The 27,426-nt window shown below is 43.0% G+C and overlaps 2 protein-coding genes across 5 annotated transcripts in view; one reads left to right on the forward strand and one right to left on the reverse strand.

The window, feature by feature from the left end:
• Positions 1 to 14,711, reverse strand: part of TOP6BL (TOP6B like initiator of meiotic double strand breaks) — a 33,810-nt gene extending 19,099 nt beyond the window's left edge. For both annotated transcript variants that reach the window (XM_077328960.1, XM_077328969.1), the window contains exons 1-6: positions 14,585 to 14,711; positions 10,562 to 10,706; positions 10,227 to 10,280; positions 6,785 to 6,888; positions 4,847 to 4,930; positions 3,446 to 3,501 (exon numbers count right to left, since the gene is read on the reverse strand). In XM_077328960.1, coding sequence (XP_077185075.1) covers positions 3,446 to 3,501; positions 4,847 to 4,930; positions 6,785 to 6,888; positions 10,227 to 10,280; positions 10,562 to 10,706; positions 14,585 to 14,617 — 476 coding nt within the window. In that variant the 5' untranslated portion in view covers positions 14,618 to 14,711. The remainder of the gene's footprint in view (positions 1 to 3,445; positions 3,502 to 4,846; positions 4,931 to 6,784; positions 6,889 to 10,226; positions 10,281 to 10,561; positions 10,707 to 14,584) is intronic.
• Positions 1,064 to 26,284, forward strand: LOC143833327 (acylphosphatase-2-like). 3 transcript variants are annotated; one of them, XM_077329017.1, is made up of 5 exons: positions 1,135 to 1,188; positions 17,013 to 17,210; positions 20,185 to 20,201; positions 21,904 to 22,013; positions 25,149 to 26,284. In XM_077329017.1, the coding sequence occupies exons 2-5, from the start codon at positions 17,156 to 17,158 to the stop codon at positions 25,261 to 25,263; spliced, it is 297 nt and encodes a 98-aa protein (XP_077185132.1). In that variant the 5' UTR covers positions 1,135 to 1,188; positions 17,013 to 17,155; the 3' UTR covers positions 25,264 to 26,284. The 3 variants fall into 3 exon arrangements, with proteins under 3 accessions (XP_077185142.1, XP_077185132.1, XP_077185121.1); XM_077329006.1 differs by lacking the exon at positions 1,135 to 1,188 and adding an exon at positions 14,413 to 15,280; XM_077329027.1 differs by lacking the exon at positions 20,185 to 20,201 and having other exon boundaries at positions 1,064 to 1,190.
• The last annotated feature ends 1,142 nt before the right edge of the window (positions 26,285 to 27,426 follow it).

Here is a 27,426-nt window from a genome sequence, read left to right on the forward strand (position 1 = left end):
AACAGCTAGCAGTTCCAAGTATAGAACATCCGCTGCATGTCTTGCTAGGCCTGAGTTTTAAAGAGTATAAAGGTAAAGGCAAAGGTATCCCCTGTGGAAGCACCGAGTCATGTCTGACCCTTGGGATGATGCCCTCTAGCGTTTTCAAGGCAGACTCAATACGGGGTGGTTTGCCAGTGCCTTCCCCAGTCATGACCGTTTACCTCCCAGCACGCTGGGTACTCATTTTACCGACCTCGGAAGGATGGAAGGCTGAGTCAACCTTGAGTACTAAAAACTGTTCCTTAGCCCATCTTCTTTTACACATACATAAAGTTAAAGGTATCCCCTGTGCAAGCACCGAGTCATGTCTGAGCCTTGAGTTACGCCCTCCAGTGTTTTCTTGGCAGACTCAATACAGGGTGGTTTGCCAGTGCCTTCCCCAGTCATTACCATTTTAACCCCCAGCAAGCTGGGGACTCATTTTACTGACCTCGGAAGGATGGAAGGCTGAGTCAGCCTTGAGCTGGCTGCTGGGATCAAACTCCCAGCCTCATGGTCAGAGCTTCAGACAGCATGTTGGCTGCCTTACCACCCTGTGCCACAAGAGGTTCATACACATACATAAACTTATTTTTTAAAAAACCATACATAAACTTATCCAAAAAAAAATTGAATAAGTTTTTTACATAGGTGTTGGCAGAGGCCTATTATTTAGACAAAATGGTTGTTATTGAAAACAAAGTGTCCAGGAGTCTAGGGAGTGGTACAGATATTTCTCAGCACAGCTGCCATTCTCTGGATGTTTCGGTGGCTGTAACTTGCAGGGCCAGTGCTGAAAGCTAATAAAGAGCAAAAGGGGGCTAAGAGTATCTTTTACTAGGCACAGATACTGATGCTGGCAGTTTAGGAGGATCTGAGGATGGTCTTCAGAGCTGCAGACTGAATAAGAGCCGTTCAGATGGGGAAGCCACATGCCAATCCCAGCCCTCATACGGGACAGTTTGGTTTCAGGCCCTTTCAGAAGCCGGAGATGAGAGAACAGTGCATCTTTTGTTCTTGATACCCATTTAGAACAGACATCGTCAACCGGTCTTTCAAATGCCACTAGGACTGACCTGTTTTCTCGCAAGTCTAATGACAAACAACAACGACGGGACTACCAGGATAAAGACATCTACAATTTTTCCTCTCCTCAGAGAAAAAAACGTGTGAGTATGCTGGCTCTAAAATGTTTGACATTTGCACAAAATGGAATAAAACAGATCTTATAAGCTTTTCGACCAGCAAAGAAAAACTTTGTAAAGAGATGTTTAGCGGTTTGAACTTTGGTTGATGAAAATAAAGTAAAAGCTTTTGAAGCTTCAGGAATGCCAGATAATAAATGTGAAATATTAAAGAGGATGAATTTAAAGTGGATTCTTTAACTTACTTCCACATACTTATAAATGCAAAAAGGTGCCCTTTGTTATCTTTCTAAGAATAGAGAAAACTAGATAACCTTTCCCAGAAAGTGTTGCATGCAGTAAAGCCATGATGAAGTGAACAGGTGAAGTGCCAGAAGATTGGAGGCGGGCAAATGTTGTCCCCATCTTCAAGAAGGGGAGAAAGGAGGATCCGGGTAACTACCAACCTGTCAGCTTGATATCTATAGCTGGCAAAATTTTAGAACAAATCATTAAAACAGTCGGTCCTTGGGCAGCTGGAACAGAGAGCTGTAATTACTCAGAGTCAGCATGGCTTTCTCAAGAACAAGTCATGTTGGACTAACCTTATCTCTTTTTTTGAGAAAGTTACCACCTTGCTAGAGCAGAAGAATGCTGTGGACATAGTTTACCTTGATTTCAGTAAGACTTTTGATAAGGTTGGTTTGTCATATTCTTGGAGAGGAGTGATTCTTGGAGAGGAGTGATGAGTGGAGTGCCTAAGAGATCTGTCCTGGGCCCTGTGTTGTTCAACATATTTATAAATGATTTGGATGAAGGAATAGAGGGGGTGCTTATTAAATTTGCTGATGGTACTAAACTGGGAGGGGTAGCAAACACACCAGAAAACAGAATCAGAATACAAGAGGATCTTGACAGGCTAGAAAACTGGGCTAAAATGAATAAAATACATTTTTTAAAAATCATATGCATCACTATAGGATGGGCAAGACTTGTCTTGGCAGTAGTACGAGTTAAAAGGATTTGAGGGGTCCTAGTAGACTATACATGAGCCTCTTGTGGCGCAGAGTGGTAAGGCAGCCGTCTGAAAGCTTTGCCCATGAGGCTGGGAGTTCAATCCCAGCAGCCGGCTCAAGGTTGACTCAGCCTTCCATCCCAGGTCGGTAAAATGAGTACCCAGCTTGCTGGGGGGTAAACGGTAATGACTGGGGAAGGCACTGGCAAACCACCCTGTATTGAGTCTGCTATGAAAACGCTAGAGGGCGTAACCCCAAGGGTCAGACATGACTCGGTGCTTGCACAGGGGAAACCTTTAGTAGACTATACAGAGAACATGAGTCAGCATAGAACATGAGTCATACTCAATAGCTAAAAAGGCAAATGGGATTTTTAGCTGTATTAAAAGTATAACCTCCAAATCACGTGAGATAATTTTACCACTTTACTCTGTTAAGACCTCACTTGGAGTACTGTTCAGTTTTGGGCACCAAAACGGAAGAAAGATGTAGAGAAACTGGAGTGTGTCCAGAGTAGGCCTACGAAGATGGTGAGGGGTTTGGAGATCAAGTCGTATGAGGAAAGGTTAAGATTGGTCTGTTTAGCCTGGAGAGAAGACAACTAAGAGGTGATGTGATAACCATCGGTGGCCCTTGGTGTGGCCCCCCGGGCCTCAGTAAAATTGTCAAGCATTGACCAGTCCCCGGTGATAAAACGGTTGGGGACCACTACTTTAAGGTTCATTTCTTAAACTGAAATAACTGCTCATGAAGCATAGCATGACTGTTTAGGGTTATGTTTTAATTTCAGATAATAATAACTGGTCTTTTAATCATTCACACTGTAAAAGGTTGCCAACAGGCTTGAAGAAAAATATTCTGTCCTTTTAATAGAGGCCTAATGAGATATTATTTACCTTCCCGCCATAAAAAGCTTCAGCTACCCATTTCCACATATTAAGCCTCTGTTAAAGCGTCAGGACATTTTTCTTCAAGCCTGCTAGCAACCTTAATTGCCACAGGGGATAGCTGTGTTAGTCTGTTGCAGCAAAAGAGGGCTTTTTTAAAAGATCCCTGTTCATTTCTATACTAGCAATGGTTAATTTGGTCATGGCAAACAGGTGTTTTAGGTTGTAGGGGCAAGTGGTTAAGGCTCAGCCCTTTCTCCCCAGGCCAAGAATTGTGTTCTTTCTGTTTTTAATCAGGCCATGACAGCTATCTTTGTATGTCAACTGGCAGAACAACTGTGCCTTGTAAATCTTCCGCTGCTGTCATCATGAGTTTGTGGTTGAAGGGTTTACTCACCTATAGGTCTCTGCAGAAACCAGGCCATTCACTTTTACACAGTAATGAAATTTGATCTACAAAGCAGAAGAGTGCACAATCAACTAGATTCAAAACAGCTGGGGGAGAAGGGTAAAAAGAATTGCAATGTCTACCACTTTCACTATATTTGTTTAACTGAGCAACATGTAGGCTGGGCACGAGGGTTTCAGAGCATCTTATAAACTGAACTGACATCTTAGCATACTGTATCATACCAGCATCCTCAGATCTGGGGGTTAATCTGAGCCAAAAACAGCTTGTGTGCAGGGGTAAAATGGCTATCTAATTTATAGGGAAATTTATTGGTGGCCCATTAACCTAGAGCAGGCTTTCTCAACCAGGGTTTCATGAAGGCCTTGGAAGGATTTCCAAAAGGGGTGGGAGTTAATTAAATTTTATATTTTTTTTTAATTTGCTAAACGTTTATTGAGTGATATTACTATATGTGGTCATGTCAACCCACCCACTCCTCTCAAAATGGCCAATGATGGGCCTGGAGGGGGTAAGTGCATACACAGCTATGCTTCCCAGCCATATTCTGCACAATAGTGCCACTTCTGGGGTTTCTCGAAGCCTGAAGAATGTTTCTGGGATTTCTCAATGGTTGCATAGTTGAGAAAGGCTCCCCTAGAAGGACACGGGTGGCCAGGAACAAGCATAATCAAGCTCTAGCAATTCTGCTACAGCCTCAAGGGCCATTTGGCTTCATTGATAATGCTATAAGTTCACTGGTTTTCTTTCGGCCATACTGCTGCCAGATTTTTGTTTCTCATGTTATAATTTTGTTTCTGTTGGCAGATAGTTTCCTCGTTTTTATGCTGGATAGAGGCTAATGTTCCCTCGTCATATTTCTTTGCTCTTTGTCAATCAGCGTGCAGAAAATTCTTTCATACATGCTTATTAATTCTGTGGATCTATTGCTGAATGTGGGCAATCAATGTTTGAAGAGTCCAGAGTGAACTTTGTACTTACCAGTTTTGCATGAATGTGAACACTGTGAATGCATAGTCCAGCCTATTTTATACTATAGCTCTGCCAGCAACCAATGAAATGTATACCTGATGTGAAAGTTATTAAGTTCACCTAATCTTGCTTCTCTTCATCTCTCTATAGACTTCAGAAACAAAATGCATAGCGCTAAGCCCCTTTATCTTGGATAAGGACTACAGTGAATGTAAAAATTCAGGCAACCTCTCGCCACTGGCTCATAAAATAACTGGGTTTGGCAACTGGCAGTTGAGTTATTTCAGAGGTCATTAATCAGGTCAGACTCTTAGAAAGTCTTGCTGATTCTTAAATTTCACATTAGTTTTGAAAAGCCTGCTTACCTTTTTAAGTACAGCAAAGTGATCCTGAGAAGGCATAGAAACAGGGTCTTACCATTGGGTGCACAAGGCTGATCCTGTGGATGAATTGTTTCATGGCTAAGCAGTCCTCCTTGAGAACTCCAGACTTCTCGTGGAACTAAAAACAGATAAGATAAACTCAGTTAAGTCCTCTTTTTCAAAACAATGTTTTAAAGCTTGTATTTTGTCCCTTAAACTCCTTAGCCACCACTTTGCATAATCAATAATCAGAGGTTTTAAATTAGAGTCAGAAAAGCAGAAGCTTTAATTTAGAGTTGGAAAATATTGTTAGGTGAAAATGAGAGGCCTTATGGGCTTTTGCCACAACCATTTCCTGTAATAACCCCCCCCCCCAAAAAAAAAACACTTTAAGCCAAATGTCTATGTCTATGAGATACTGCAGTTTAAAATTTCAAATGCCCAAATCACACTTCCCTCTCACCTTATCTTACATTTTGGAAAGTGTGTGGGATTGCTGCTAAACTGAGTCAGGCAATTGGGATGTCATACCAACACAATATAGAGCCTCTTGTGGCACAGAGTGGTAAGGCAGCAGACATGCAGTCTGAAAGCTGTGCCCATGAGGCTGGGAGTTCGATCCCAGCAGCTGGATCAAGGTTGACTCAGCCTTCCATCCTTCCGAGGTCGGTAAAATGAGTACCCAGCTTGCTGGGGGGGTAAACGGTAATGACTGAGGAAGGCACTGACAAACCACCCCGTATTGAGTCTGCCATGAAAACGCCAGAGGGCATCACCCCAAGGGTCAGACATGACTCGGTGCTTGCACAGGGGATACCTTTACCTTTACCTTTTTACCAGCACAGTGTCATACCAGCACAGTGATGTCACTTCTGGGGCTGTAATGGGGGTGATGTACCACTAGTGTAACATCATTTCCCCTCCATCCCCCCAAGGGGGTAGGATACCAAGGAAAATTCAGTGCCTCCCATAAACCCCATGAGGTCCCCTGTCTGTTCAGCTCTGTCCCCTAAAATTTTCTCAAACTTATTTTCTGTTTTACTGTGACTGTGGTTACTTGTGCACCTGCAATAACAAGGTATTTAGGCATTTATGCATTACAGATTGAGAGGGCTTTAGTTTTATGAGGTCTTTAACATAACTCTGGTGATTTCTGAGGACAGTAACTTTAGTTTTACAACATATGTTGCTGCTTGTGAACCCCAACCAAGAAACAGGTTTAGAACAGGTCTCAGGTTTATAGTGTAGACAGAGTGGCATTTCAGCAGGGCTGGAAGAATCCCTCCCACCCCCAGCATTCCCCTGATGTGAAGACCTGAGAAAAATCTGAAAGAGACAGTTGTAGCTTCTTTATTCCTGTAGAGAAGAGGTGGCCAAATGGTGGCTCTTCAGATATCCATGGACTACAATTACCAGGAACCAAGGACTCCAGAGATTGCCCCAGAAGTTTTGTGCTGGAGCAGCTAGGTGATGGAGAATGCTGAAGAGCAGACTGATTGGGCAGAGACAATGGAAGCTAAGTGTTCTGCAGGATTGGAGCCTCATTGCTCATCAAAAAGCTCCATGAGTACAGATAACAGATAAATGTTTTAATCTGGGCTCAACTAGCGTTTTAAAAGCTGGAGGCAGCAGATCCAAAACATGAAAGATCCCCTTGCCAAAGGGGATTAATCCTTTCCGTGGTAAGAGCTGGGAAGCAGTTAAATTTTGTGGATCAACTTAACACTGGGTTGCAAGTAACTACTATAAATTCCAATTTGGATGCCCCCAAGTTAGCCTTAGTAAATGCTTGTAGGCCAAGGAATTACCGTCTGTGGAAAGGGAATAATGGAGCTTCAGAGAGAGCCACAGCTGATAATTTAAGATGGACCAAGATATAATGATGAAACTAGCAGTGGTTTGTTCACATTGAGCCTAACTAAGGTCTCAGGTGGGCTGTACAGAATAGTTCACACTAAAGTTGAAACCTGAGAACAGATCCATAGAGACTAACCTCAAAGGAGAGGTGAAATGGCATGGCATGCAGCGATTCATGGGGACACCCTCTTCCATTCAGGCTCTTGCAAAAAGACAGCTCAGGCAGCAAGCTCTTGATTTCTGCAAGAGGGGAAATGTCTAATGTGAGACAAGCATTTCAGAGTACCTGACACAATAACAGTGCCATCCTAACCAAAGTTACATCCTTGTAAGCTCGTTGAAAGACTTCAAATAACTTTAAAGACCATGTAACTGTGTTTAGGACAACTTGATCTGAACAACTGTAATAATAAACTTTGACTTTGACTCTTCTTAGTTCAGAACTGTAAACAGTTACATTAATCTTTTGCTAAAAGACATATCACTATGGATGTAGTAGCATTTCTTTATTTATTCATTCAATTTATATATTTTACTTGCATTCGAATGCATATAGAGAAGCAGTTAAAATATGGCTACTAACATGTTCATTTTTAGAGCTTGAATGGTCAGACAAGAGTCTGAAATAAACACGGCAGGGATGTTCAGGTCCAGAGGCATCTCAAATTTACAATGATCACTCCTGTGTTGTAAGGATAACATATCTGTGGATGATTCTGTACAAATTTTCAACAAGTGAATTAGCCTTTAACCTACTTGCTCCAAAGCAGTGCTAATGATTTTAAATGGCACTATGTTTACAAAGGTTGTTTGATGACTACTGACAGCGCTATACTGGAGATAGAATAAATCAAATACCTAGAAGACATTTTATTTATGTATTTGTTTAAGAAACTCATACACTGACTCTCATCATCCCTCTTCTGAGGCAGATAACAAATTTTCAATAATGAAAAATATCAATCAATAACAGCTGTTGTGTATGCAGACTTCAAGAGCCTGTAAAAGATTCTGAGCTTGAGACCTGAGGCTGGGATCCTGAGCTCTTGCTTGGGCCTTAGTCTCTCAGCCAATAAAAGAAGAAACTTATGGACCAATCAAGAGCCAGGCATAAGGTCCAATCACAGGCCTCTGTTAAGGACCAATCGCATATCTTGGCAGGAGTTCCAGACATGTATGTAAATTCCACTGTTTTGCTTGTCAGTTGATCCAATGTTTTCTGGTTCCAATAAAGCTGTTGGTTGTTGGAGCTGAGTGTGTTTAGAAATTAAATCTAAACTAACCTAAGGTTTTCAGCGGTTTCAAAAACCTCAAATGAGTGTCTGAAAGAGAAAACAAAGGATGTGGAATAATCAAAGGTGGTAGAGACTTGCACCCAGTAAAGTTTCCATGTGATGGCTCAGATTTTCTTTAATTTCAGTTAAGGCAGGAAAGGGTGAATTCACCCCTGTGGAGGAGGTGAGGGGTATGTGAGTATGTAACACATCCTATCTGGGGGGGAAAAGCAGGCCCATGTAAACACACATTCCTATCTGGAAGAGAGTAAGTGCACACTGCTGTATTTCCATGCTGAACCTTGATGGGTGGTTTTCATAGAATCTGACTGGTATTGAGGGTCAGATTGGTTGAAGCAGGATGTGATTTAGCTTGATTATCTGAATCATCACTTTAGAATTCAATTGAAAGCTGACATCCTCTAGGACTGACCGGTTTGTTCGCCTTGCAGTCCAAGGGTCTTCTCCAGCACCAAAGTTCAAAAGCCTCAATTCTTTGACGCTCAGCCTTCCTTATGGTCCAACTTTCACAGCCATACATTGCAACTGGGAATACCATAGCCTTGACTAGAAGCACTTTTGTTGGCAGGGTGATGTCTCTGCTTTTTAGGATGCTGTCTAGATTTGCCATAGCTCTCCTCCCCAGGAGCAAGCGTCTTTTAATTTATTTGCTGCAGTCCCCATCTGCAGTGATCCTGGAGCCCAGGAAAATAAAATCTGTCACTATCTCAATTTCTTCCCCATCTTTTTGCCAGGAATTGAGAGGGCTGGATGCCATGATCTTTGTTTTTTTGATGTTGAGTTTCAAGCCAACTTTTGCACTCTCCTCCTTCACCCGCATCAACAGGCTCTTCAGTTCCTCTTCGCTTTCTGCCATTAGAGTGGTATCATCTGCATATCTGAGGCTGTTGATATTTCTCCCTGCAATCTTGATCCCAATTTGTGACTCATCTAACCCCGCCTTTCTCATGATGTGCTCCACATACAAGTTAAATAGGCAAGGCACCAGTATACAGCCTTGCCTAACTCCTTTCTCAATTTTGAACTAATCAGTGATTCCATGCCCAGTTCTCACTGTTGCTTCTTGACCTGCATATAGGTTTCTCAAGAGACAAATAAGATGCTCTGGTATTCCCATCTCTTTAAGAACTTGCCACAATTTGTTGTGCTCCACATAATCAAAGGCTTTAGCATAGTCAATGAAGCAGAAGTAGATGTTCTTCTGGAACTCCCTAGCTTTCTCCATGATCCAGCATATGTTGGCAATTTGATCTCTAGTTCCTCTGCCTCTTCGAAATCCTGCCTGTACTTCTGGAAGTTCTCGGTCCACATATTGCTGGAGCCTAGCTTGTAGGATTTTGAGCATAACTTTGCTAGCATGAGAAATGAGTGCAATGGTGCGGTAGTTTGAACATTCTTTGGCATTGCCCTTCTTTGGGATTGGAATGTAAACTGACCTTTTCCAATCCTGTGGCCATTGTTGAGTTTTCCAAATTTGCTGGCATATCGAGTGTAGCACTTTTACTGCATTGTCTTTTAAAATTTTATATATATAATATAGTAAAAGAGAAAGGCTGCTCTAGAATAAGATTACCAGATTTTAACATTGGTAAAGCGGGATACCATTGACCGGGGGGTTCTTGATTAAAAATTTGATCTATATGGAGCAACAAAAATTTTCATAGAACGCAAAAATAGTATTGTAATATATATATATTTTACTTGCAACATAAGTACAATTTGCCAGGTGTCCTCAGATGTCCCTCCAAAAGTGGGACAATCTGGTCACCTTACTCTAGAAGGAGTGATTTTTTCAGTCCTGAGGTACAGCTAACGATGCCTTATACTGAATCAGCTCATTAGTCTATTTCAACTGGCATCATCTCTCCCAAATCTCAGGCAGGGAGGGGCCTTTCACATCACCTATTTACATGATCCTTTTTTAACTGGAGAGGTAGGGACTGAACTTGGAATCTGTTCCATACAATGTAGATTCTCTCCCAGTGAGCCATGGCTCCTCCTGTAAGCCAAAGCTCAAAACCCTTGCTGTACAGAAACTGAGTAGTCATCAGGCATCGTCAAATGCTCACTTTGGGATGAAAAGTAACTAGCATTTATAAGGCAGCGAGAAAAACCTGTACAGAGACAATATTGATAATTTGCCATTTGGACCTTCAAGCTAACTATCAATCAAGGGACATCATGAGTTGGAGTTTTCTGAGCTGAGCCTTAAGCCCAGAAAATCTGCATCTACAAACACTGGTATTTAACTTTGTAAATAATAAGTTTTGGTAAAGTAATTACCGTTCTGTATCTGATCACCGAGAAGTTTGCAGCAGAAATCACCCTTTGCCGAAACTACAAAGGGAAAAAATAATCTGTTTAAAATTTTATTTTAGATTTCTGTTCATCTCTATTCATTCCTGTCCCATCTTACCTAGTGTTCATGACTTTACAAAAAAAACCAAAACCTATAAATATTCTTCCAGAAATGTTGGTGGCAGCTCAGAGATATGAGTGAGAGAAAGGAGCCATTACTAGCAGGGAGGGAAACTGCACATGTGCCTGGCTTTGTATTTTCTTCTCAAAACACAGGCTATAAAAGTCTCCCTGAAGAAGCAAATTTTAAATCTACTCACTAATAGTTGCACAATAGGACTTATCCACATGTTGGACAGAATCTTCTATGTCTAGAGAAACCACGAGAGTCCCTTTATGTGTGGAAAATTCTTCTAGCAGTTCTTCCTTTTCATTCCAAAGGTGAACAATTAGGTATTCTAAAATCTGAAATGGTAGAGAGCCTTGAAAAACTGGGAGTAAAGTATGAAATAACATATGATAGTTCTGATTTGGGAAGCAATGTTAAAACACGGATTTCTTTAACTGGCACCACCAGTAAACAGAAAAATAGAAGACATGAAGACATATCTGAAACACTTCAATGGGATTAGAAGAAAATCTAGATGTAAAGCAGTAACAAATTATCTTGCCTCTGCCTGTAGTCTATCCTTGAACCTTGATCTAGATTTTTTAAATGTCTAAAATCCTTTTTCGACAATATTAACTCCCAAACATTTTATTCTTCTCTAAAAGATTTGGAAATCAAGTATATAGAATTTTTGTATGAAAAAGTAATCAGGAGTAGAAGTGTCTCTCTCTCTCTCTTTTCCAGAGTAGTTCAGTATGAAGGCTTCCTGACACAGAAAGGACTAGCAGTACTTTCCCCCCACTCTACTCTGTTTTAGTAATCTCTCGCAGCAAGGTACAAAGCCAATTAAAATCTCTCCTTGCAGCCTCCCTGCTGGTATCACCACTGCACTTTCTACAAGGATACTTCCTTGGTGTATGTGTGTGTTGGGGGGAGGGGGGGGCATTTCCTAAACACAAGCACATTTTTAAAAATTCCATTAGTTAAAATATTTTGAGCCAATCCTTATCAGCCTCTAATTGTTTGAGGAAACAGCAGGTTTTGGATTTACAAATAAGCAGCCGGCAAAGAAATTAATACTGAAGGCTTGTCGCTCAGAAGACAGAAGGTTTCAGGATGGGCTGGCTGTTGAACAGAGGCTACATTTCCATGAAGAATTGAATAAAATGTTAAACATTCTCACAGAGGTTGTTTAGGAGGGTGTACCTTACTTCTGTACTCTTCACACACACTTTAAAACAGTGATCCCCAACCTTTTTATCACTGGGGACCGGTCAATGCTTGACAATTTACTGAGGCCGGGGGGGGGGTAGTCTTTTGCTGAGGGACGTCGCCGCCGCCTGAGCCCCTGCTCCACTTGCTTTCCTGCCGCGCCCCTGATTTCCCACCACCCTCTGAGGGGCACTACCAGCAGCAACTGCGCAATGCCACGCCGAGGGGGAGCCCCAGCCATGGCAGCCGCTAGAGAGCACCAAAGGTGAGCCGGCGGCAGAGTGGCAGGGCAGCCCCTGAGGCAGAAGCCGGGGAGGAGTACAAGGAGGAGCCGCGGCCCGGTACCGACTGATCCATGGACCGGTACCAGTCTCCGGACCGGGGGTTGGGGACCACTGCTTTAAAGTACATTTGAAAATACTTTATAAGAAATTGAATCAAAATCTTCTCAGGCAGTACCTCTCCAAAGTGCAGGACCCGATCATTTTTTGTCTGAGGGAATATGCCTAAAAATAGTTGGCACTGGATGGCAGCCTCTTGTATACCAGATGATCAACATTATGGAAGGGAAGAGGGCAAGTACAAGCCTGCACTGCTGGTTTTTCAATTTCCAATCCGAGGGAGAAAAGCATTTTCTCTCCCTGCAGCCCAGAAGGTGTTACAATATTTTCTGCTGCTTTGCAATCCACTAATAGAATTAATCAAGAACTACTAGGAAGCTCTTAATGTGCTTCTTCCTAGCCACCTGTACATATTCAACGATATGGCCTCTCACCAAAGGGAGCACTCTCCTTTCCCTTAGGTGGCTCTCCTAGTGAAGAGATCAAAGCAGAACTGATCTCTTAGGCTGATACCTGTGCTTCACTTGACATTTCTGATGGGCACGCAACATATTTAATGTGCATCTGTAAAACTGCAACATGCATATTCAGTAAAACTATGATCTCAGCTGCATGTATACCACAGATAAGTCTGCTGGAGTCAGCACTGGATAGAGTTCCTGCTTGACTGTACACCTGGTGACAGATAAATGTTTACATAAAGTGTAATAGGGAATGTTACGATGTCTGATCAGATTATTTACAGGTACAACCACAGGCAGAGATATTATCTTTTCTTGGATCAACTTGCTGGGAAAAGCAAACTCTCTTTTATCTAAATTATATTACCTTTCCCTTATGTTAAATTCTGGCTATTTCTGCTGAAATATTTCATTTATTCAATGGGTAGCCCCATCTTTCGCCTACAAAAATATCCAAGCATCACAGCTTTGTTTTGTTCAAAGAATGTTTAGCTCAATGATCTTTAAGCCATCATGCCCTGTGCAAAACTCAAAGAAATGGCAACTGCCACAAGAGGGCAGAATATGAGCACATGTGCAGAAGAACAGACTCCAAGCTGCTTCCTCCTTGCTTCAGAAAAAAAGAAACCCCTATCATAGAGACCTTTGTAAAGCACTTTAGTTAGCCTGAATAACCCAGACTAGCCTGAGGACATCAGAGCTGGGAAACTACGCAGGATTGGCCAGGATTAGTCCCTGGTTAGGAGACAACCAAAGAAGGCTAGGATTGCTATGCAGAGGCAGGCAATGGCAAACCACCTCTGAACGTCTCTTGCCTTGGAAAACCTCATGAGGGGTTGCCATAAATTATGACTCTAGGATACTAAATTGTCATTAATTACAATGAATGGTGGCGCTATACGGATTATTAATGTTAAATAGAATATAACCAGATCTCAGGTTGGTGGTCCAACCATGTAACGTGCTGTGTTACTGGGGATCTCCAACAAGAAGCTCATCAACTGCTGCATGGTAACCTGTACATCCTGAAGAAGACCCAGGAAAAGATCTGCTCTAGGCTTTTTCTTGCTTTCTTTTCATTTAAGAAAGGCTAGTATTTTTCTCTGTGCTCTTAGCTGACACCTTCATTTCTGGTGCTCGTCCTAGTCCATTTTCTGTTTCTAGGACAGAACTAAACTTGGTAACATGCTGGGGGCAGGGAAAGTAGCTCAGGATATCCTTCATTACTCAGAAATAGCTCTCATTAAGGAAAAGTTTGGTGACACCTGGTAGAAAGAGAAAGGCAAGAAGGCCAAATTGCCAGACACATATACCATGGTCTTGTTCCTTCTGTCCATTCAGTCCAAACACTCATGTGTCCCGAGCACAGATTGTCGTTCTAATGTGCATGAAAATGTTTTAGGTAGTTTTGTTGTATTTAGTTATACTGCATTTTGTGTGTTATTAATTGCAATTCACCTCAGATCTCTGCAAAAAAGATGACCCAGTGCCACCTCCTTTGGTGGTGGTGGAAAGTGCTGTCAAGTCACAGCCAATTTATGGGGATCAGCAGGATTTTCAACACAAAAGATTTCAGAGGTGGTTTAGCCATTGCCTGCCTTAGCATCACGACCTGGAATAACTTGGGTTATCTCCCATCCATACATTGACCATGGCCAACTTTGCTTAGCAGCCAAGATTGACAAGTAGTTAGCCTGGACTTTTCAGGTTGGGTGCCATTCTTTTAGACTCCAGAATGCCTAAATTAATTCACCAATTTGGCTTCTTCCAGCACAACATCCAAAACTGAGGAGACAATGTTATGATAATTGATATAAATGTTTAGAACTTCTATTTTATTAGAACTTTAGCAGGATTTTTTGCAGGCTTTTGGTATGCTTTGTATTGAACTTTACTGGAAGCACGTTACTGAACAGGGCTTTTGTGCTCATTTGAGGAAAAGCGATGTATACCTCTTAGAAGAGAAACGTCCCTCCTCCGACCCAATCTTTTAGTTCCCCCACCCCCATTCTTAGCACTTTCACATGAACTTCCGCTTCAAGCTTCGCTCTTTCACTTTCTGCAACTTCCCTAACAGATGCAGCCCGCATGTTTCCACTTCACCCTCTGACCCCATACAGTAACCCCCTAAACTCCTCCCCTTGTTACTACACGCTCCCACCTCGATTCACACACACAGTGGCAAAAAAAACCCTCGTTCAACCCACAGCACGCGCGCACCGTCTGTGCAGCCAACGCCCCTTCTCCTTTCATTTTATGGCTCTTTTTCCCGCCTAAAAATTGGAGCGTTTTTCTTCCCTCGCCGTCCGACCTGCCTCCGAGATTTACCTCACGCGCCCTAAAGAGAAGCGCCTTCTGTCCGGAAAGGTCCCTCCCCTCAATGCCGGTCGTTTATAAGCCGATCTTCAAATTTACGTTTCAATAGAGCTCTCGCCACCAAATCTCTTCCAGCGTCCCCTTCAATCTGCAATCCTTTCCACAGCCACCTCCTCAAATCCCAAAAATCGATCCATCAAACACTTCCAATTTTCTGGCTGTACGCGCGCGACCCCCCCCCCCCCCCAATCTAACACCCTGTGGATCCTTTTCACATTTCTGGCCATATATCTGAATTCACATTTCTGAAACATCTTCCACACAAAAAGTTTACAGACTTTTTTCTACCGCCTCATTTTTGTCCTCAGGCTTTCTTGGGGCACACTTTCCTTCAGGGAATGCAATCCTGCCTTGTAAGGCGAGGAGTTGCATATCAAACTGGCCTGAGTTAAAACATTGTTTCTGTCACAGAGGGGCATTTCCCTCAACTGCTGAGGAAACCAGTGGAGCAGCAAATGTACTTGAACAGACTGGGATTTCCTAAGGATTCCTGACCTATCTTGAGCATTTTGGGTTCTTATTCCCCATTCCTATACATAGGTATGAAAGCTGCACAATGAAGAGAGCTGACAGGAAGAAAGCTGATTCCTTTGAAATGTGGTGGTTGAGTTTCACAATTATCATGGACCTCCAAAAAGAAAAATCAGTGGGTTCTAGATCAAAGCCATCATGAACTCTCCCTCCAAACTAAAATGACTAAACTCAGGCTACCTTACTTTGATTGCATTATGAGAAAACAAGAATCATGGGGAAAGACAACAATGCTAGGAAATGTTTAAGACAGTAGGAAAAGAGGACGATTCAACATGAAGTTGATTGACTGTCCATTTACAAAGCTGTTAACTATAGGATGTTTTGGGAATTATTAATTTATAGGATTGCCATAAATTGGAAGCATTTAACTTGATGGCATTTAACAAACCCACATTCAAAAAACATATTTCTCCATAATCTGAATAAGCATTTTATATTCAGGCATCTCAGGGTTACATAGCAAACTAGAAGTTGTAAGCAGAAGTTGTAGTGGATTTGTACCCTACAAAACTGCCAGAGATAGGGTCCCTGGTCACTGGCAGGGGATGGGGTGGGGGGAAGGTAGGGTTGCCAGATCCCGGTGGGGAAACTCCTAAAGAGTTGTGGATGGAGCCTGGGGAGGACAGGGATCTCACTGGGGTACAGTACCATAGACTCCACTCTTCAAAGCATTCATTTTTTTCCATGGAAACTGATCTCTGTAGACTGGAGATGAACTGTAATTCCAGGGGATCCTCAGGTCCCACCTGGAGTCTGACATCCCTAGCCAGAGAACCTGGGGGCAAACACCTGGAGGATATGCAGAACCAGGACCCTTAGGGTGGCTGTCAAAATGTCTTGGGTTGACTCTGTTAAGTACAGCATGTCTCAAAAGATCTAGAGTAGCAAAAGGAAGTAATATGAATATACTAGAATAAACAAACATATATCTGGCTTCTTAATACCCATATCTCATGACTTGTAGGCTTGGAAAGAATCTGTCTTTGTATATAGCAGATTACCAGATTTTCAGAAGCCATGTTGTGCCTGGGGTTTTGCCATGCTTTATCATTACCTTTTTTAAAGATGCAAAACACTACCACAAAACTGTTATTTGTACTTCTTGCTATGTCAGAGCAGCAGGAAGAAAAGGAAGGGCAGAAACATGGACTCAGAAACCTGATAATCAGTATTTTAAAACTATGTCCTGTATTTCCAGTTATTACCACTTAATAGGGAAAAGGGATAATACTGATTCGGAAACCTATAGAAAGACATTCTGAGTCTCTATTCTATTTGGCATTTTAATTTGGCAGCCAACATTGTAAGGCCCACACGTTTCCACGGGGGCTGAGATTGGCAGAGCTCTTTGACAACTTGCTTCTGCACATAATGTTTTTGCTGAATGTACCATGTATAAGTACCTAAAAGTAGGCTGTAATCATAATCGACCCCCCACCTCCCAGATTCTTACTTGCCTATAGCAAATCTAGAAGCTGCTTACAGGGAGGCAAGCTTTGCAAGCAGGAAAAAAAGTCAACTTCTTTGGCATAAAATTTTAGATACTTGGAAATTTTCCAGTCTTACAGGCCCAGGTAAATGTTACCTTCCAACTATATCAAAACTTGGTTTATGCTTAAATTCTTGGTCATCTGCCTCTCTCTCTTTCCTCCTTAACGTGGGAACAGGTTTAAGGAATGCATGTATATCTGGCTGAATGACAAAAGGCTCTGAAACCTTTTTTTGCATTTCTTTCCAGGTGGGTTACGCTGCTTGCATCCCTACAGCTCAATTTAGTAACACAGGCTGGCCAAACTGACTGCAGTGTGCAGATCAGATAGCGCACTCACACCCACGTCTCTGTAGAAGCTACTGCCAGCTACCCGTGGCCTGCACTGGATCATGGCTTCTCCTAGGCTCTGGGCTATTGACTATGAGGTTTATGGAGATGTCCAGGGTGAGTTCATTCAGATTTTCCCACTTGTCATGCTACTATTTTGCTGCTATCTATGGGATGTTTTAAATATACAGAGATGGCTTTTTAGTTCCCTTGGGTATTATGCTGCAAATAGTCCTTGAAATAAGATGCCAGCAGCTCTCTTTTCAGACTGCAGAATCTTGCTTTGATTATACTGCAGCAATGCTGCCTGGAGCTGCCACACAGCCATCAAGATTGTGTGCAAGGACAGCAAAGGAAATTAATAGAAGTGAATGCACATGGGTCTCTCTTTCCTTCCCTCTTTCTCTGTGTGTGTGTTTGTGTGTAGGAGGCTAATTGAGAACATTAAGGTAATTTGATGTTGAGTCCACATATGCTAGAGCAGATAGGGGAGCTTGTTTCTCCTTAGTGCTGAGATTTGGGTCATTTCAAGGCGGGAATCTTTTATTCAACCTTGATGCGGGGGTGTGAGGGGGGTGCCAAGCTATTATCAATCCATTTTGTGACTTGACCTGTGACATTCAGGAAGGAGCACAGCTTAAGAAGCCATCATATAAAGAAAAAGGTCCTTAAAGGGCAGTTTCCAGGGCAAATAAAGAAAGCTGAAGCTCATGTGAAGCTTCTGTATCCTTTTGTGGCTTTCCTGCCATCTGCATCTAACACTCATATTCTCACATATAATGGACTAGAGACTTCCTAACCTATTGGTTTAATTGCTGTCATGTCATGGAATGTTCATCATAACTCCAATTGCTTCAATGGAAGTTTTTTGCAATAGAGTGTTAACCAAGCAGGCAGCCACCACGAAGGAAGTAAAATTTTTGTTTGGATGGAAGAACTTCAGGTGAGATGAAGCCCCACAACAAGAGGTACTGTCTGCTGCTGTTTGAGAGGGAGGGGTCAGTGGGCAGACAGAGGAGTTTCAGAGGCCTGTAAGTGGTTGGCAAAGCCTCGATTGGTTGACTTGAGTGGTAGGCATAACAAGCAACAACAAGAGGATGCAGGATGGGTTGGGTTGATGAAACAAAGTTGCCATGTTGTACTGATCAGTTAGCACCAAAGGCTGCAACATCTGAGCTCTTACAAATTACATTTCAGATTTATATCCTGAGCAGGCCTCATGGCTGCTAGACTGCCCTACCTACAGTTAAAAATAAAGTGTCTCCTGGCTAGCTGAAAGTATAAGGGATTTAAAACTTTCTATAGCAGTAATCCATAGCATGGTGCCTGCTGATATATTTCCTGGCATCCACTTACATCTTTATTATTGAAGCTAAAATCTAGTGTGTCTTGAGTGGAACAGAAAAAACAGGGAGCTTTGGGTTACTTACCTACAGACCGATCAGCAAAAAGTCAATGTCATCCCAGGCAGGTGCATCACAGCTGTATACCTTGGTTTGGCCACCAACACAAACTTTCACAAACTGGATTTGGAAAACCAGTAACAATTTGGAGGGCAAAGCCTTCCCCTATTTTGGAGATTTAGAATCATAGAATCATAGAGTTGGAAGGGGCCATACAGGCCATCTAGTCCAACCCCCTGCTCAACGCAGGATCAGCTCTAAGCATCCTAAAGCATCCAAGATAAGTGTATATCCAACCTTTGCTTGAAGACTGCCAGTGAGTCTTCACTATATTTATACCAAACAGCATATCTACCCCAAAGCAAAGAGCCAGTGCAATCTTTCTTCTGCTTTATCAGTGTATGGGGTACTTCACCCCAAAGGTGTCACATTTGCATCCTCAGGGTGTCTGAACTCAGCAAAAGCTGCCTCTGTTTTTAGGAATATCCTTGGCTTGAAATCTCACAATATTTTATAGAACCTTCCAATATTTTCTAATTTGCCTTACATCATGGCAGCCATTTTGTGGTTGCATCCCTAATCTACAAACTCCTTAGTGCTCTAAGGCTTGGTAGGGTTGGGGAACCTTGTTACATAGAACTCAGTTTTGAACAGTTAAATAAAACTTAGTGGACTGACTGGTAAAGTTCCAGTCTAATAATAGTAATTAATTTCAAACATTAATTCATGATATTGGTAACAAAAGTCCTGAAGTAATTACAGAAACTACTATAAGACTGCGGACTCCAGTTACTCTTGGAAGCATCACCCAGCTCCATGCCAAATCACATGGAAATACCTTTTATGTGGAGCAAATAATCAGAATACTAGTGTTCTGGCTAGCGATTAACCTTAGAGTTATGAGACTCGTGTGTGTGTGTGTATGATAGCCATTCATGTTCTGAAATCCTTGCGATCACGACACATCAGAATTTGAAGCTTGATTGGGAAGGCCTATAATGAAGGGGAAGGCCTGTACTGAAAGTAACAGGCTGCAACTGGAAAACCTGACTCTTTAAAAGATTGGAGAACATGTATCCTTTACTTCTTCCTTTGTCATTAAATGATTCCATGATGTAATAAAATGTTTGAATATTTAGAATGCCGATGAACATTACGAGACATAAGAACTCAACCAGTGGCTAGGAAGGCCTACAAGTAACACTAGCTCTCAGCCCTTCATAAAAAATGTAAATGTTAGCCCTAGCTCTGATATGTACTTCAGAGGGCAGGTAGAACCCCTTGAATTCCTAGGATTCCATTTACATTCTTGACTTTATGGAACATTTGACAACAGTCATATGACAGGCAAGCAGTTGCTAATATTTAACTGGCCAGTTGACCAATATCTCAGCTCTAGAACATCTTAATTTGTGCCAATTATAATGTGGAACCATATGTAATTTAGCATATCAGAGGGTTCATATTTCTGGTGACTTGAATTATCAGTTCTATGCTCAGAAGCTGATCATCCTCCAAGGACAGGTGTTAGGGAGTTCGCCTTCTGGCCCATTTGAGCTCTGTGGCTCAGAAGGCTCCAGATGCTTTATGACAACATTAAAACCATTGGCCATAATGCATTGGTCACTAATATTTGTTACTAATGTAGGAATGGGATCACTGATGGACTTGTCTCTTTTTTCTCCTAGGTGTCTTCTTTAGAAAGGTAAGACATAACTCACAGTGGGATGTAGAGAGGCAGTTCACAGCATAGTCAAATGTGAGGCTTTCTGAATTCAGGGTTTAAGGGCCAGAGGCTGGCAAGTTTTTAACTGAACATTACATTATGGTGATAGTAATGTATTATCAATGGGGAAAGCATTCATTTTCACAATTATGCTTTTCAGGCCAACCACTTGAGCCTGTAACCCACCTGGATGCAGGCCCAAGCGAAGTAAGTGGGTGAGCTGCTGAAATTATGAGAATCCAAGTAAAATACCCATAGCAGCAGACACGACAGTATGCAGAAGCAGAGTAAAGCATGGGCATCTCAAAATAACAAGGAAATCCCACATTATAAGAGGCAAACTGTAGGTAGAATACCCTATTCTCTGTCTGACTAGATGAGTTTGTACTGGTGGCCTGCAGTTAGAAGGCTGGGAATCAATTAGGGCCCTAGAAATCCTTATAGGAAAAACAACAACATAAAGACTAATTCTTGATAGTTTATAGCAAAGCTCTTGTAACAAATCTTTAATCCGCTCCTGCGGAGCGGATTAAATAAAAGAGTAAGGGCTGTTGGGGAGGAGTTAGGGCGTGCTCTGTCCGGGATAAAAACTCTGAGGAGCGAATCAGGAGCCGATTCGCTCCTCAGAGTGGCAATCCAGGGCCAAGGGGCCAATTGGCCTCAGAGTGGCAATCCAGGGCCAAGTGGCCAATCCAGGGCCAAGTGGCCAACGACTTTCCCTCCGCCCAGCGACTGCCCTACGATGGCGACGAGCCTCGCCGCTACCCCACCCCCCTGCCCACACACCACAGCCCGCCTGCCTCGTGCAACGACCCCGACCCTCCGTCGCCACCTGCCCCAGCGCATGCCCTTCCCGCACCCACCACGAGCGTCTGTCCACAGCCGACCCCGCCTGCCCCCTTCCCACCCCCACCCCCACCTGCCGCCGTTAGGCCGGAGACACCCCCATCGAGGCACTCCACCGCCACCACTGTCCCTGGCCTGCTGCTGCCCGTGGCGCGCCTGGCCCGACACCGCCAGCGCCGCAGCTGGAACGCCGCCACCAGCGCCGCATCTGAAATGCCACCACCCGTGCCGCGGCTGGCATGCCGCCCCCACCGCTGTGCCGTACCACACCACGTGGCCGCCTGCCTCAGAGCCGGCCTTGAACCAGCATCCCCACAGCTGGAGAGCCGCCAGCGTCAAGCACAGGTCGGCTGCTTCCCGGCAATGCAAGCCCGGCCCCGTTGAAGCCGTCCGCGGTCCAGACGGGGGGAGGAGGAGAAAGGCTTTTGTCACCCCGTGGACGGCGTGGCCAGCCTCGCTGACCCGCCCCACACCGTCCATGGCTACGCAGAAGCCTTTGGGAGTTGGGGGGGAGGCCGAAGCCATCTAGCGCCCATTTTATGTAAATTTAAAATGGGCTTTAAATCTAGTTCAGATAATAATTGTGAAGTTGCGTTTCCCTCTTTTCCTATTAGCACCACCTAAAGAACAAAAATGTAGGCATGTCTGAAGGGAAATCGCAAATCATATACTACATGCAGAGCATTCAAAGCACCTAGCATAATCTCAGAACACAATTTCTCAATGGAGGCTGTTTTAATGTTCAGGAATGGTTCATTAAGTGAAGAGATATAAATTTGCAAATCAGTCCCATTCACGTTTCTTTGACTTGTATTTTTGTGTTTTTTCCCACTAGTTCACTGAAGAACAGGGAAGGAAATTGGGGGTGGTCGGCTGGGTGAAGAACACGGCTCATGGGACTGTGACTGGACAAGTGCAGGGTCCAAAGGAGAAAGTGGAGATCATGTAAGTCTATGATTTGGGCCTCTTTGCATGGCAGGGATGGGGTTGCATCTTGGGAGAAAAAGTTGGAAGATGGTAGAGAAGGGATAAAGTGGAACTCCTTGCATTAATTCCCTCTTGAACAGACTGAGGAAGGAGGCATGATTCCATGCACTTATGTGCAGATTCACAAAACTTTTGCAAATAATAGTGAGAGGTTTCAGAAGTTAGTGGCAGGTGTTGGAATTCAAGTCTCTCAATAACATCTAATAGAAGTCAAACAGAACTGTACTTGGTATTCTTCTCTATACTTGGTTGCTGGCAAATTATCAGTGTGCCTCTAGCAGAGAGCAGGATACCAACCTTTTTCATAGGACTTTAAGAGCAAGGCCTAAGCAAAAGGGCAGAATGGAGAATGGGGATACTTTACTGGGGCCTTGACAGCTTGGCTTGGACTGTAAAAATATTTTAAACAATATGAACTTTTGATAACATCCTTATCCATCCATGGTTCCTCTATATATTTGTGAAATACCCTGGGAGGTGGAACGTGTCCGGCTGTCCAAGTTGGAATAGGGCCAGCTGGCTGCACTCTGATTGGCCCTGCCCCTGCAGTTCCCACCCTCTGTTCCTGGACTCTAGCCTCTTTGCTCTCAGACACACCTCAGTGCCTGGAGCCAGCAACAAGTAAGGGGAGAGGGCCCTGGGCAAAGGGTCTTGGTGGAGGGCCTGCTAACGAGAGCCTCTTGGCCTGCTAGGCTGGACCTCCTGGCCTGCTGACTGCCTGCTAAGGAGCTGCTAACGAGCTGGTCAGTACCCACCTGCCCCACTTGATCTGGCTGCGAGCTGTGGCCCAAAGCCACCTTAAGCTGCCTGGCCAGGGGCCAGGGGAGGGGGACCCTTTTAAGGCCTGTTCTTACAAACGGACTTTGAAGCTAGTTTTGGAAATAAAATATAAATGTTTTTTTCATTATTTCTGAGATGGTATTTATTTGAGGGAGACTATGGACATGCACAGGTCAATGTTAAAGATTTGTACCAGACCAAAGCAAATTATGCTTGGGCCCTGTTCTTTAGTCCCATCATGTACTACTGCTAGTGAGGAGCAGTATTGTAAATGGTGCTATACAGAATATAAAAGTTACAAGTTCTCTTCCCCAGACCAGACTTCTCTTTATGTATCTTTTAATTGAAAGGTACACACCCAAACTCACTTCAGGTTTGTTAAGGCAGCAAAGAGATTTTATCAGCAGGAAAAATTCCCAGAAAAATGCCTTTTCTCTCCCTGTCAACATATTAGAACTTAAAGTCATCCAATGAAGCTGATGGGCAGTAGATTCTGGATGAATTAAAATAATATTTCTTTACATAGCAAGTGATTAAAATGTGGAACTAATATGCCAGGGATGTAGTGATAGCCACAAATATATAGACAACTTTGAAGGGGATTAGATGGAGTCATGGTCTGTCAGTAGCTACTAGGCATGGTGACTAAAGAGAACCTGCACATTGAGAGGCAGCAAACCTCTGAATCTCAGTACCAGCAGGCAACATTATGGGAAGGCCTTAGTGTCTAAGCCCTGTTGTTGGCCCTCCAGAAAGAACTGGTTGGCTACCGTGTGAGATAGGATGGTGGACTAGATGGTTCATTGGTCTGATCCAGCAGGGCTTTTATGTGTCCCAGATATAAATCCTCTTGAGGAGCAGTCATCTGTTATCTGGGGGGGGGGAGAAACACTTCTGTGTGACTCCTTCCCCTTTCCTTCCTCAATGGTTTCCCAATTTCCATGAGGAGGAATACTGGTATAAGTAAGGAGAAGGAATGATCCCTTAATTGAAGGAAATCCTTTAATGACAATTCACATCATCCCTTCCTGCCCCATTTGAAATTTTGAAGTAGGACACTTCCCCAGACTCTGTTCCCATAGTGAATTGACACCCTGCAAATCTGGAACTTGAATCATCTTGCAATTAATTAGTTGGTCCAGGAGGAGATGAGGAAAATTGCTTTACAGATCTTTTGGCAGCAGCAATGGGCAGGGGTGGGGGAAATAGAAGGCAAGGGAAGGTGTGGTCCCAGACCAGTCCTGGGGGTGGAGAGCCAGCCTCTGTAACAACGAGCTGTGTCACCTTCAGAAGGATAACAACCAGAGGTAGTTTCCATAGTGACAGGTCTTCCCCTATCACCTTGAAGAGAAGAGAGGGAGAGAAAACATGTGAGGAAGGGAGAGTGAACATGCAAAGAAACTGGGACAGTTTCCATAGCAACCTGCCTCTCCATCTCTTCTACCTTCATGTCTTTGAAGGGGGAGGGGAAATTGGGGCCGCTTCCATAGCAACCAGTCTATTTCATCCTTTGCCTTCGTGTGCAAGAGATAACTAGAAATTAGATAATCCATAGCAACTAGTATTCTTTCAGCTTGCTCCCTTCTGCCCTTCTCCTTTTTTCAAGTCCTGGCAGAGAATAAAAAGCAAAGGTATACAAATGTCAATCTAGACTCCCAATTTCTTCTTTTTGAAGAATCATAAACAGCTTTGGGTCAGTAATTCATACCCATCCCACATCAAATTTCTGAAATAATTATGTTGGGCAGGTTGCTTGAGTGTGGGAAGTGTGTGGAAAGCTGTTTTATATTACAAGGGAAGTTTCATTCATTTTTTTAAAATAAAGCTTATATTAGTAATATTTTTTAAAAAGATCTGCCTGTGGAGCACCAGAAACTGCCACCATTGTTTTACATTTTAGGCTTTCTGGAGCACTAGAAACTGGCACCACTCTTTTTGGGTGGTCAGAAACATACTAATTACCAAAACAATTGATCTTCTCATTCTGATCTGCTTTTCTTTTGTACTGCAGTGTCTGTCATGGCTTACTTGTTTGAGGTAGCTAGATCCATTTACTCTCCTTTTCTGCAGCATCTTTCTGCAGTGCGCATGCTCTTTTTCTACACAATATGGTCTGGAATAGATCAAGTCAGAGCCTCTGTTCTATAGGTGATTCTGCCTGTCAGCGACATATACTAACACGTTAGACACATTTGTCTTGTTTCTATGAACCCACATGGACCTGATATGAGGACGCAGATAGTAGAGGTGGGCCTGAAAGGGAGAGAAGTACAGCACTGGTGTACTATTGACATGTACTTCTTCCTCTCCCAGGAAGAACTGGCTACGCAGTGTAGGAAGTCCCATGTCACGTATTGATCGAGCCGTGTTCTCCAACGAGAGAGAGGTCTCCAGCCTGGAGTTCCAGTCCTTCACCACTAAGTACTAGAACCAACTGGCTGGTTGGGCTGAGACATCCATCCCTAGCTACATCAAGGGATTTTTCCCTCAGAAGAAAGCAGTGTTATAACATCCTCCCTTGTTGGACGGGCTCTGCTGCTGCTGTGGACAATACGAAACTGATCTCTAGAACCCCTTTGGAGCCCTCAAGCTTGTAGCTACTTGGGAAGTACCCATGAACCATTTTGTGCCCAACAAGAAGTTGTGTGTGTGATTCCCAGTGCTCTCTTCACTTGGGTTATGCTGCTGTGTGGATGAAAGAGAGAAATGCAATGCATGTGTGTCTGTGTGCGTGTGTGTGTGTGTCTGTGCTGTCCAGTGTCTTCCTCCCAGAAGAACTTTGCAGTCTCATCCCCTTCAATATGAGTTCATAAGCACGGGCCAATTGTTAACAATCTCCTTTGGACAGCCATGATAATGAAAGGCTTGTAAATAACAGTTCTTCACCCTCTTGTTGGAGGCAGGCTGTCTCTTCTCCCTTGCCTCAACTTCCATTTGACAAAGATGTTACATTCTTGTTAAAATATATAAACCTCGTCCTTGTGGGGTTGAGCAGAGTGAACTGAAAGGATGACATGAGGAAGATAATTTCTGGTTGTGAGAAATCTTCTCAATAGCCCAGAGATTGTAGAATAAGTTCTAAGCTTTATTTTGTGTGTCACAAGTAGGTTCTGAGAGGGTCTATTCCATTTCCTCAAATTTCTTTTATTTAAAAACTACAAAGATATAGTGTTTAAATAAGCCTTCTCAATATGAAAAACGATCAGCTTAAAATTCTCATTAACTTATTACATTAAATCATATTTGAATAATTAATATACTTTTTTGCTCTTCTTCTGAGCTATGACTATGATGTAGAACCTGCAAGTATTTGTAAAAGAGATATATTTCCTTATTTTATTTCAGTAGTCCCATTTATATCCTTGTGATACAAAAGCGGGTTCCCTCTAGTGCACAATTTGCTGCTTGCACCTGTACCAACACTAATAAAACATGCTTTTGTCACTGTATATTGCTTGTCTTTGAAATTGCTGGCTTGTGTTATGCAGCACTAATATTCATCACTAAAATGTAAAATATTCCAAGAAGGTACATCCTGTGTATGTATGCCAAATAGTTATGCAAGTGATGGTAAATGATGGAGCTTGAAATGAAGGAAGTAATTGAGCAAGAAGTTATACCTACAGCATTTGTATTATGAGAAAAACCCATTATATCAAAGCTCTTCCCAGGACTGATGGTACTGTATTTTCTTTGATGCTGGGTTGGGGTGTGAGGGAGGGAAATTATATATCCAAAATTGCTACCAAAAAATATCAGGAGTAGATTAATAGGAATATGGGCACTTTGCTGTCCCTTTATCTTACTGTAACATGTCCATAGTAGAATCTCATGGCTTTAGTTTAGGGCAGAAGTCCCCAGCATGAAGAAGAATAGTTCATTTTGATACCCCGCTTTTCACTACCCAAAGGAGTCTCAAAGCGGTTTACAATCGCTTTCCCTTCCTCTCCCCACAAGAGACACCCTGTGAGGTAAGTGAAGCTGAGAGAGCACTGACCCGACTGCTTGATCCGAACATCATTATCAGGACTGTGACTAGCTCAAGGTCCCCAGCTGGCTGCATGTGGAGGAGCGGGGGATCAAACCTGGCTCACTGCCGCTCCTAACCACCACACCAAGCTGCTGACACCTTTCCTGGTGTTCACCAGGGGATTTTAGAAAGTAGGTGTGGCTTTTGCTTCTCATTGGCCATTACAGATTTGATGGGCTGTGCAAATTTTTAAAAACATTGCTTTAGCAGCAGCTGCCATCACAGCACAAGGATCTTCAGTGTGTGAATGAAGGTCAGCTGTGGTAAGCAGTTTTGTGTCTGGCTCTGGCTCCTTTAGAAGCCACTTTGTGGCTGCGCCCATCACGCCATGTCATAATTGTCCGTAGGCTCAAAAAAGTTAGGGGTCCTCTGATTTAGGGTCTTCTTCATTAAACCTGAAATAGCTGGGGAATAGACTTTCTGCTTGCAGAGGAAAACGTTTAAGTAGTCCAGGCAGTTGTGAAAATCGAACATAAAATAATGACCAACACATTGTGATATAGGCATAGATATATCAAACATTCTTTGAAATCTGGACATGGAGTGCAGATGTAGCAGGTT

The sequence above is a fragment of the Paroedura picta genome, chromosome 1 (assembly GCF_049243985.1).
Source record: "Paroedura picta isolate Pp20150507F chromosome 1, Ppicta_v3.0, whole genome shotgun sequence".
In the NCBI taxonomy this organism is placed as follows: domain Eukaryota; kingdom Metazoa; phylum Chordata; class Lepidosauria; order Squamata; family Gekkonidae; genus Paroedura; species Paroedura picta.

Bases quoted from the DNA above. Each gene is read 5' to 3' on its own strand.
- LOC143833327 (XM_077329017.1), top strand. From the start codon at position 17,156: ATGGCTTCTCCTAGGCTCTGGGCTATTGACTATGAGGTTTATGGAGAT. The intron at 22,014-25,148 runs GTAAGTCTATGA...TTCCTCTCCCAG, and splicing joins AAGGAGAAAGTGGAGATCAT to GAAGAACTGGCTACGCAGTG.